Genomic DNA, 12,434 nt, shown 5'->3' on the forward strand with positions numbered 1-12,434 from the left:
TTAAATCTTTGCCACTATCCTTTAAACCACTAAGTTTTACCCATTTGTCAGCAAGAAGTTTTTAATCATTCAAAATATAATAAAATTTGGTATGATCACTTATTCTTTTATATATTTTAGTAATTACAGCTCAGAATAAGTATGTTGTCTCAATTTTTATTTTTTAGTAATTTTTATTTTTTATTGATTGGAATAATTTTTTTTTACTTCTCCCATATTTTAACGTTTTATTTTCACAAAATTTTATTTGAAACATGGACACTTTTATGCATTTTATTTAGTCTATGAGAGCAGAAGATGAATGTTATACTTCGAACATGGGGGGAAAAAACATTGTAAAAGTCAGATACTACGTGAATATAATTTAAGAATTGTATTGTATAATGTAAAAACTGTAAGGCACTGATGCAAATACCATAATGCTCTTGGGTGCACTTTGCAACCATCTTGAGATGTATTGACAATTTAACCAAAGCGGGGGTTTTCCCTCTGCGATCTTGCAATTGAAACACCGTTTCAATTGCGCCGTTTCTGCCAAGCGAGTTTCCCTCGGTGCGCCACAGCCTCAATAAATCACACACATTTGTTCCACAGAAATGCAAATTCCGGTGGAGGTGAGCTTAAATTTCATCAGGCATATATTGTACCTCGGCGTCAGAGAGAAGTAAACCAGAACAAGCCAGATTGCTTTGGTGAATTGCATTTCCACATGACGTCAGAAGACCCTACTGTACGTCTTCAGAACGAATCCCGAGGTGGAGTAGTTGCTTTAGACTCTTGGTGTTAAGGTATTGTATGCACACATAGGCTGTGCTGTTTGCCGTTCTCTCTCCTCACCTCAAAGGCATGCAGAGCCTCTGAAGTTTTTTTTTTTTTTTTTTTTTTTTCGGAGGTCGAGGAGAAAAGAAAAGACTATGTGATGGAGAGTATGATGGAGCAGCAGAGGAGGCCGATGGAGCGCTGTCTCAGTGCGCTGCCCGAATGATGGATGAACTTTGAACAGATTTGCTCAACATTAAAAGGGTCGGGAGGCCCCTGGGCCTGTAAGGCAGTGTGGAAGAGAGAAAGAGAGGGAAAGAGAAAGAGAGATGAGAAATAGTGCCATGTGCCATGGACTCTGTTTATGGGTGCTACTCTTGGATTTTGCAGCCCTATCGCCAACAGCAAGCCACACCAATATTTCAGGTGAGGGGTGACAGAGAGCACTGTGGGAAATGATGTTATGTAGAGATATTAGAGTATTTCACCCTGGGTTGGCTGTCCCATACTGCCCTGTCCCTCAGGTGCTCTATTGTCCCCTAATCCTATTCTGGTAGGGCTGGAGTCTTATACCTGGAAACTTCACTCCTTTACATTGAGATTAATGCCTGAGGGACATGTTACATGCTCTCACTCATTCTATGGTCATTCTATGGTATTAAAAATGTAGACACTCTCTCAGGCTCAACCTTTCCTATAATACAGTAGGTGGCATTACAATAAAACTGTTTTCTGTGGTTGGCTGAATATGAAAACCTGTCATTCACAGAGTAATGCAGGGAAACATTACCATTTGTGAATGATTGCGATTTTTTTTTTTTTTCTTTTTTTTTTGCAATACATTTTTATTTATTTCATCAGGTATCATTTTAAATCTTTTTTTAAAATCTAGATTAATTGTTAATTTATATATAAGTTGTTCATTGTTTATTCATAATATGTTCCAGTTATACAATGATACAAAAAATGTATTTCAACATTGTACATTTACATTGTTACAAAAAAAAGAAATCTAGTATTCTCTTCCTTTTAACTTTCTCTATTTTTGACCTTTTTATTCATTAACTTATACCCCCCCCCCCCCACTCACCCACAAAATGCATGTATGATGGTTCACACACAGTTTTAAGCAGCAAAACCGTTTTTAACTGTGATAATAAACATGTAACACTTAATACTGAAATAATAGCCGCTGAAAATTCAGCTTTGCCATCACATTTTAAGTATATTAAAATAAAACATAATTTATATTGTAAAATATCTATCTTTCTATTTTAATATACCTTGCCTTTTTTCAATTAAAAGCAGCCTCGGTGAGCATAAGATACAATAATATATTATTAAGAGACATCATAAGAGACAAATAAATCTTACCAGCCACAACCATTATCCAAGATTAATAAATATTGTTAAAGTATTGTTCAGTGTTATCTCATATAAGCTGTAGTATTACCTTACAGGACTTTATTGTAAAGTGTTACTGTAAATATTTTGTCTAATTTGAAGATACTTCTAGCTTTCAATTGATAAGAAACACGTGACACTACTGAAATAATGGCTGCTGAATTTTCAGCTTTGTCGTCACATTTTAAGTATGTTAAAATAGAACATAATTTAAGTTGTAAAAATATTTAACAATATTACCTTTTTTTTTTTTTTTTTTTTTAATAAATGCAGCCTTGGTGAGTATAAGAGACAATAAAATCTTATTAAGAGACATCCTAAGAGACAAATAAATCTTACCAGCCCCAACCATTGTCCAAGATTAATAAATGTTGTTAAAGTACCGTTCAGTGTTATCTCATATTAGCTGTTGTATTACCTTACAGGACCTTATTGTAAAGTGTTACTGTAAATATTCTGTCTAATTTACCGGTGCTTCTAGCTACTTCACAGAGAGAAACAAAACCAATTAACAAAACAAATATAAACAAAACAATAGTTCCTCCTTTTCTGCTTCCCAGGTTCACATCGGAAGTGGCAAATGCCGTCCTGGTTTCCCAAATCAATAATTAGCTCCTTCATTTTGACTCATCGCACAGCCTCTCTCAGCTCTAATCGCTTCAAAATACACTCGCACAATAGTGAGCTAATTTACTTACAATTATATTTTCAATTATGCCCTAATAAACCCATTGTACTCTGGGTAATCACAAGTTACCCTTTGAGCTAATGCAATATGGCGCAGTGTGAAGTCAAATTCAATTTCGTGCAGTGAAATGAAAAAATAAGCACATGCTCTCAATCATCATGCCAGAGGTTTATTCATTGTGGACCCCCACTGCTGTTCAGCAAGATGTGAGACAATAAGTACCAGCATTCTTGACTAGCGAGCCTCAGGTAGTCATAAGCTACAGCTATGTAATGGTTTGTTGTATATGATGAACCTTCCCCCAGTGCAAAACACGGTGCTTTCTCATGTTGCAGTGAAACGGCAGATTAGTGCGTCACCCTGCAAGATTTTCAGCTTTGTTTGGACTGTTGCAGGTAATGTGGTTGGACAGCCATCGCCTTATGCAATGCTCATGACCTCCGTGTGAACTGGCTGCTATTGAAACTCAGTGAAGTAAGAGAGGGAAAAATGGTGAAACTGTGAAGCTGATTCATGGTGTTTTGCTGGTTTTAAACCACGCTCTAATTCTATTGGATACACAAACATGAATGAACAGGATTCTGTATTTCCTACTAGTAATGGGAGGTCTGACTCATTTCTGTGAATCACTGCTTTTAAACAGTTTCAGTGAACTTGTTAAAACAACTGATTCAGCTGTTCTTTTACGTCATGTCATTGAGTGATTCTTCAATTAGGGGACCTTTCCTGTCTTTTAGAATCATTTTAAACCAATGCATTTTTAAAATGTTTTTTTAAGGATAGATTTTGTATTTCTTGGCAGAAAATTACCGGTACCTTTTCTGTTACGTTACGGATATTTTCCTCAAAAATAAAACATAAAACATATCTTTCTATCTGTACACGTGTGTGTGTGTGTGTGTGTGTGTGTGTGTGTGTGTGTGTGTGTGTGTGTGTGTGTGTGTTGCATTATTGTGTGTGTGTGTGTGTGTGTGTGTGTGTGTGTGTTTTAATTATTCCTTAATAAATTAATAATTAAGTTACATTTTATTGTTGAATAGTTCAAGTTCTCTTAATAGAGTATTTGCCCAAATATGTCCTTATTTCACTCCATAATTTAAGGGTGCCATCTATGGATCCTTGAAGAACCTTTAACTTCCAATTTGATATGTGGTTAGTTGTGTGTGTTTTTACTTACAATTTATCACTGCTTTTTTTATAATATACAAATTGTATTTTCTCTCACTCTACACCAACCCTACAACTTAGTGCAAACATTTTTAGATTTTCCGAAAAAAACACCATTTAGTATGTTTTTTAAGTCTTTTGAATTACAGGGACACTGAAAGTGTTCTCATAAATCACCTTGACATTGTAATACCTATGTCATACCCATGTCATTATATGAATTTGCATGCTCATAAACCACATAAACATGCACACACACACACACACACAACACACACACTGTGCAAAAAGATATTTATAAACAGGTATTTTTTACACATTTTTACAATGTATATATATCTTTTTTTTTTTTTTTTTTTTGCTTTTTTTTTTTTACAGCTTTCAGGGATGCTATAGGGGATGTTTGTTGTGCCAGAGGTTGTTATTGATGGGTGATTACACATTTGAACGTGGACACACTATAATCTGCGTTAAAACCAGACAGCAGTATTTCATTCCTAGTTCAGTCAGATGTTGTCAGAAATGTAAGCCATGCAATCACCTTAAGACTGAGGAGACACATTTGACTTTCTTCTTTGCTATTGTTCCACTTTGCAGAGGATAAGCACCTTAGGGGACAAGGGTAGAAGAATGCCTAATGTGGCAGCCCCCTGTCAGGATTCAACCCCTTTGATTTCCCATTTCAAACGGCGCCTCTACCAGCCAGGGACGACGCATGTGAAAGTCACTTTCCAATAGACAACCACTGGCTTTTTTGCATGCCCTTGTTTTACGTGCGTCCGGAGCTCGCTGGGACTCGATAGTTTTTCATGACCGTTTGTGTTTTGAATGCATCAGACATGCTCTTACACCTCCCACTCTCATTCCCCACATCCCTCGATGCTGTACTTGCTACCACCTTCTTGCCCCGATGCCGCCCCAAACCCCCCAATCCCATCTTTCGTGCTGGGCTTTCTGCATTGTGTCAATAAACAAGACGTTCTCTGTCACAGGGAGGCTGAAAAAAGAGTTCAAACCATCTTTGAAGTTACAGCAGTGCCGCTTTGAAGTTCTCAATGTCACAGGGCATTTAAGTTCTCATAAGGATGAGATGGAAAAAAAATAAAAGTCGGAAACATCTCAGACTTCCCAGTGAACTTCGAAGAGGCATCTTTACAGAGATGATAAATGACATGACAGACATGATAAAACACCACTGTCCTCATTTGCACAGGAGAACATGAAAATTGCAAGGGTACGGCTAACACACACCATTGATCGACATATATGTATGCTAAATAATTGATTATGAAGATTTTATCTGAGGAATTCCGCCAAAACGCATCTCAGGGAGGGGTTTATTGCTCGGGCGTTGCTCTTTTATAGCTCAGGAGGCTTATAGGAAATCTTGGTTATGTTTGATTTGAATATCAGCTTTGTTTCGGATGTTTTTTATGAAGAGAAATAAAATCAGAAGCAAATGAGACACTTGTTGTTAGACAATAAAAGATGAGCACATATGATAGCACATCTTTTGAACTTGGATGAATTTGATGAGAAATATTTGAAAGTGTTTTTGTTGCAGACTTTTGTATTGTGGCACATTGAGTCATTGATGCTGTGCAAAAATGAAAGGGTTACACTAGTTCACCCAAAAGTGAAAATGCTATTTTTTCTGTGCAGCACAAAAGAAGATATTTTAAAATTTGTCCCCTTTTTTGTCCATACAATGAAAGTTAATGGGGTCCAATGTTGTCAGAATATACAGGTTTGAGGGTGAGTAGATGATGACAGAATTCATTTTGGGGTGAAATATCCCTTTAAAGAGTTGATATTTGTGTGTTTTTATTTCCTGTGGGATGTATGGATTCATAAATAAGAGGAAAAAGCAAATTGGAACATATAACCCATCCTGGCTCACATCCACAATCTACTTTCTGTGATTGCAAGTGATTTGTTATAACTGGTGGAAGGGTGTGTTTTATAGTAGTCACAGCACCTGAATGGCTTTGAAGTAGCGGTGTGTGGTTTGATTGATACAGTCTGAAATCTTATGTCATTACGCTCATCCGCACTGATGTTTCTGTGCCAACAGGGATCTTACAGTTGTCCCCGCTGATTGAGTGTCTATACGGCTGCAAATGGAGCTTGTAGAAACGGCAGTGTGAAAAATCCATGCTATAACATATTCAGGTTTTACTTCAGTTTTCTTGAGTATGTGTATCCATCATGTGTGGAGATCAATTCAGCAGTGTGTTCTTTGTTGGCGAATATTGTAATGTATTTTTCAGACATGCAGCATGTAAAGAATCATAATGTCACAAGGTGAGCAACAGTTTAGCTTCTGTCAAGAAGGTTTTATTTGAGTTTAATCTATTACTGACAGTGTTTCTCATTGTGTTAGACTCCTGTAATCTCTCCTTCTCTTGACCATTATGAGTGTGGACTAGAAATGGATGTAGAGACCTTTAATACTAATGAGTGTTTGTGGTTGTCCACTGGTATTATGGTCAGAGTAAGCTATAGTGAAAATGACTGTCTAGTGAACTCATCTTTATTTCTTTAGCTCACTCAGCTCATTACAGCTAATGTCTCATCAGTTTCTATTAGCACTGTTAACAGGGTAGTGACAGCAAGACAAAAGAGCAGAATTAAAAGGAGCTGCAAAGATTCGTTTCTGCACCTTAAATTGGCAAAACGTCAGTGAAACTATGTGATCACATCTAATTTAAACTATAAAAATGAGTTTAGAGGTTTTTTCATGAGAGTATGCACAATTTCACCCACACTACCATGCTCTGTGGAAAAGATGACTGCATCTGCTACATGCTTACGTGACAAAAGAGAGTGGGAGTCATTAGTGATATTAGCTTAATATCTAAGAATTTTCATCTGTGTTAAATGAGGATACGTTTTCATTTTGAACCCCGGTATATCTGTTCAATTTTGCTTACACACCAAGATATAGATCACTTGCTAAAATTATATTTGTAAAGGTGGAAATGTCATTTGCTGACTACAGTAATTTGACACAAAGTAATGCTCTAATATAATAATAATAATATTAACAGTTAATGTCTTGGATGCTTCTTTTATTAATAAAAAAAAAGATTGTTGCAGATCATGTGAACTGTTAGGTGGACATACATTTTGTAAAAATGTATCTTGTGTAGTTGTAATGGTTATTTTTGTGGAGAGGGGTGAAGTTGGAGTGATGGCATGTAATTTATTAAATTATTAAAGTAATTAAAAAATTTGACGTTTAGTTCAAAAAAATTATATAATTGTACTGAACTGTCATTTACAGACTATGATGATTTGTCAGCAAACAACTCTCAAGTAATAAAAAAAAATCATATTAATCTCTCAAATAGCTCTTATTTGATTGAAATTTTTTTTAGCTCATTTTGTGAACTGATAAATTTATTAAACATTTGATTTATGTGATTGTTATTGTTTCTTTTGTGGAAAGGGATGAAGTTGGCGTGATGGATTGTAAAAGTAATTAAATTAAAAATTTAATGTTTAGTTCTGAATTTTTTGATGTATTGTACTTTATATTATTGATTTATTTAGTATTTTTGGTAATATTAAGTGACGTTAGGTAATTTAATACATTTATTCTATGTTAAATCATAATCAGTTATTTGTGCTGGGAAAAGTTTCGATTTCAGCTGAAATTTACAGCACTTACAGTAGACCATAATTTACAATTTAATTACTGAGAAAACCATAAAGCAGACTTACTGTACAAACCAGACATTATAACTCTTACCTGAGAGATCAATTAATCAGGATTCAACGTGAGGTCAGAGTTTTTTATGTTAAAATCAAAACAATAATCAAAAGTGAAGCTATGCGCATTTGTTCCTCCCTTTGCCAAAAAAAAAAAAAAGCTAAATGTTTAGTTTTTTTTTTTTTCTGTTTTGTATATTTTTATAAACACTATATTTTTTTTTTTTACTGAACTAAAAGAAAATACCCTATTAAAAACAATAAAGGTCCACCAAATGATGTTGTTGGATGGGTTGCGTGGTTGTGTTTGGCGGCTGTAGTTTGGTGCGTCGGTGGGGGTTTGATCCCCCATAATGGGGGCACATCTGGTGTGTCTGCATCCAAAGAGAAATAGATCAACCCCCCAAAGACCCTAAATGAACACAATACATATCCCAGTCCAGCCTTGGAACAAGACTTTGGCTTTGGCCATCACCCTTGATCACCTTGAATTATTGAGGAATTGTTTATTTAGAATTGTTACTAAACGCAAGTTGAATACTCAGGTGTAATTTCCTTTATTCCTTACCGCACGTCTGATGATAAGAGTGAATAATTAATGAAAAGCAAAAACGTCTCGCAAAAGCAATTCAAATGTTTTGCGAGCCGTCTCCTCCATTACATGAGCAGAAAGCATCGTGCACGGCTGCAGAGATCCACAATTAATGGCCGAGATCAGCTGTTGTGATGTCATTATACATTCCCTTCATTTTCTACAGTGGGTCTGTTTGATCTTTGAATACCCCCGGGAACTCCTGCCTCCTCCCTCTCAGCATCTCTCCCTTCCTCCTCCTCCTCCTGCTCTCCCTCGCTCTGGCAGAACCTCCCCTTTTCTCTCTCCGAGGGCTCACATTGGCTTCTGTATGTGTGTGTGCGTGTGTAAGAGTGTAAGTGAAAGTGCGCAGCCGAGCCTTGATGACAGAGGGCCCAGGACCATTCAGACGACTCGCACGCCCGCGTTCAGCCCACCTCCAGAACAGCTGAGAAAAGAAACTGTCCAGAGAAAGAGCAGCAAAAAAGAGAAGCAGATAGTATCAAAAAGACTTCTGCACAAAACAAAGAAGAAGAAGGAGTAGAGGCAGAGTGAGGGTTTCAGAGAGAGAGAGAGAGGGAGAGATAGAGAGAGAGGATCTCCCAGCTTAATGCGCAAAACGTCCCGCTACCACATGCTGTGCTCAATGGCCAACACAGGCTGTCTTCTGCTCTCCGGCTCAGGGATGCTAACTCACTCTCTACAGTGTCCCCCTGCGTTCCTCTACCTACCTGAGGTAAGGCAATCCCAATCCCTCCGTCTTGCGCTCGCTCTTCCTTCCTCTTCTTCCTCTTCTGCTACTTGCGGGTGACACGTGCTAGCATTGTGTTCACCCCCTCCTCCTCATATCCCTCCTCCCTCAAAACCCTCGGCAGGGGTCATCCTTCTCTGTTCCTGTCTTTTCATTCTTGCTATGTGTTTTTGCAGTGTCAGTTTTGCTTCTATTATATAGTTATTCCATACACAATACTAACTTTTTTTGCTTGTATCTGTTTTTTTTATATATATATATAATATTTACAGTGTCTTTTTTGTGAGTTTCATAATTAGCAGTGTTTTTTATATTTAAAAAAAAATTGTTTTAATAAAACAAGTCTATTTTTATACTTTTATTTTCATTTTATATGTGTGTGTGTGTGTGTGTGTGTGTGTGTGTGTGTGTGTGTTCTTTTTCATACTGTACATAACTTCCCATTTGTATCCGGAGTCAATCACACATCACTTCCTCCGTTCAAACTGTATTTCATTCAAGAATTCACTCCATTACAACAAAAGGTTTTCAAAAACCCAGGACTGTAATTTAGTTTAACCGAATCAGTTGTATTGACATTCTTCTTGTTTAATTGCATTCAGTGCTTTCTGTTTCAGAAGTTGTGTGAATCTGTCTTTGCTTTTTGTGAGCTACTCACTTGCCGAATGTAGACAGATGTCACTGAATTAGTCCGTTCTAGTAAATGGGGGTTGGCTGACTTTTCTGAAGGTGCTTGGAAATTGTGTGGCACGTGAGGGGCTCCCGTGATTGTTTTTGGTCGCGTGTGTGCATTACTACGGGCGGCATGTGTGAAGGCAGGCTGCTGCTTTCCTCTAGATGGTGTGTTATTGCTCAGATATAAAGAATGATAAGGCTGTTGAGAGATAACCTGCCTCATGCTGCTACCAAATCGCTCCTCACTCATCACCTTAACAGTCGCTGTCCCGGCAAACACACACACAACACCAGCTGTCCGGGCCTCTGCTGTCCCCGCCGTTTGCTGTGTGTGTACATGTGTATCTGTGCATACAAATAAGGTGCATTTACAAATTCATCCTGTAAATGCTTGCGCATTTGAGCGTCCTCATAATTCCTCATCTGATTTTGAACAGATGTCATCGACAAGATGTCAGGGCTTGTTTTTGTGTACACCCATAATTGATTAGCTGTGAGAAACGTCTCTTAAATATCTGTCATATTGGGCTCGTTGCATTTGAGGAGCTAGCAGGGGTTTGTTTCAGTTCCAATATTGTTATTTTGTTAGAGATTTCAGAGGGTTTTTTTTTTGTTGTTGTTTTTTTTCTTTGCTGCAAGAGTTAAAAACATAAAAAATAAAAGAATGAAACGCAGACTTGTTCTCATCTATCAAATTTAGTATGACTCACTTCCAAATAATACAGACAGATTCAGGAAGAGTTATCACACCCTAAGGGATTCTACAGGATCCCTTTCGTTATTCCTTTTGCCTTTCTTTGCTTTTATTCACCTGCTGAAATGGTAGCCACACACGGCACGTCACATCTTGTAGATTGTGAATTGTAATAAGATTTGTTTCTTCGTTTTTTTGTCTTTGTTCTTTCTTGTCGAATTCCTCACCTGTGTCTCATCTTAGACTGCAGTCTATGCCAAAAAAAAGGAAAAAAGTTAAGAGAACCGGCTTTGTGTGCTTCAAAAACAATGTAGTGAAAGGAAAGTGTGTTTTACAAAAAGTAAACTTACTAATTTTACGGTTACACAAAAGTGTATTTTTACTAAAATTGTAATTTAAAATGTGTATGCAATTAGACACACTTCCATTTTCATACATCTTTCATACATTTCACTTAAAGACATTATAATGTCTACAAGCATGGGAGAACACAATTTTTTTTTGAAGTGATAATGTAGATAATTGTTAAAAAATACATATTGTACAGCATGTCTGTGAAGTTCATGTGTGTGTGTGTTTGCCGCTGACTGCCTGCACTAGCGCTGGCAAATGCTGTTTAGCTGCATTACTGTCTGTTTTCATTGGATTAGGAATTAACTAGGGATCTACACTGCTTTTGTTTTCTGTTTAATAGCAAAAGTTTGAGCTGTAGCGTCATGCAGGTTGTGATGCAGGTTATTTTTTAGCAAACAGTGTGTTTTCTCATACTGCGTGGAGTTGCAGAACAAAACAATTGCAGAGGCAGAACGTGTTTCTAGTTCAGTAGCTTGTTCTGTAACCTCATTTAAACATCAAACCACTGTTGTTTGATGCAGTCTGGTATTGAAAATAAAAAAGGATTTTCAGACAGTGATGTCAAGTGAGCATTAAAAAAAATAGATCCTCACATATATGAAACAAATATTCTCCATTACATTCTTTTCTCTCTTTTTTTTAGCAAACATGACCTCTATCTACATTTAATTTAAATTTGGCTGGATAAGATTCCCTCTCTCTCGTTTTATTGCGGCAGAGGCTGGTTCTCAAGTCTTGAGTCAATACAGAGCAGTAAATCTGCTTGTGCAAGCACCTCTCCTTCCCTAGAGGACCGAAAATCTTTACCCATGCTCAGGATAGTTAAACAATTCTCGCTATTGTATGATTTTCTCCTGAGCCATGGAGCTGAATATTAGAAGCTTATTCTCCAGTGAGTTTTTAGTCATTTCTAGCAGTGGTCGAAGTCATTTTGCAAGTATAACTCCAAAATACACACACACACACGCACACGTATAAAAAAAAAAAAAAAAAAAAAACTTGTGTGTATTTCACATGTTGAATTGTCAGCGCAAAAGCTTCACCTGCTCTGCTGCAGGTGGTCTCTCGCATGTCTAGAGCTATAGAGAGGAATAAAGCCAGCTTTGAAAACAGCCAGAGAAGAGGTAGATGGAATAACAAGGATGGAAACATTAAAGAGAGGAAGAGGAAGGTGTGGAAAATGAAATCCATGAATGAGAGAGGATTGAGAGGGATATGAATGCTCAGCCACAATGAGATATAATTGGATGGGTGGGCTAGTGCGAGTCAAAGAAACGTAGGGAGTGGTTGAAGCCGTTTCTTTTTCTGTGCTGCACAGAAGAGCTCGTTCCCCGCTGAAGACTTCCTGCTGAGTGACACCAACCCCTGCTAACGATGATCAGATATTTGAAACACACATTCACAGCGTGTGTGTGCGCACACCGGACTCACTCAGACTCTCGCTATACGCGTAACTCAGTATACACTCACTTGTCAATAGCCGATGATATAATGGGTTGGAAATGGAAGCGAAACCCATGGGAATATGGATCAGCTGATGTCCATTGCACTAAAGCATATGTTAGCTTCAAACAGTCTCGTTTTCTTTCTCGCTTGTCTAGAAACAGTAAGTGGAAATTAACGACAGCTGCAATGAGGATGAATCTGTATAGCCGGT

At 37.4% G+C, this 12,434-nt stretch overlaps 1 protein-coding gene across 13 annotated transcripts in view; it reads left to right on the top strand.

Annotated features, from left to right (window-relative positions):
• LOC109084702 (RNA binding protein fox-1 homolog 3-like) overlaps positions 1-12,434 on the top strand; it is a 384,371-nt gene that overhangs the window by 269,517 nt on the left and 102,420 nt on the right. The window contains exon 1 of one of the 13 annotated variants that reach the window (XM_042735818.1): positions 8,607-9,039. The exons of 11 other annotated variants lie outside the window; for them this stretch is intronic. In XM_042735818.1, coding sequence (XP_042591752.1) covers positions 8,914-9,039 — 126 coding nt within the window. In that variant the 5' untranslated portion in view covers positions 8,607-8,913. Of the gene's footprint in view, positions 1-8,606; positions 9,040-12,434 lie in introns of those variants that run through there. One more of the 13 variants, XM_042735820.1, reaches the window with a different exon arrangement.

Source organism: Cyprinus carpio, chromosome B12, assembly GCF_018340385.1.
Source record: "Cyprinus carpio isolate SPL01 chromosome B12, ASM1834038v1, whole genome shotgun sequence".
NCBI classification, from domain to species: Eukaryota; Metazoa; Chordata; class Actinopteri; order Cypriniformes; family Cyprinidae; genus Cyprinus; species Cyprinus carpio.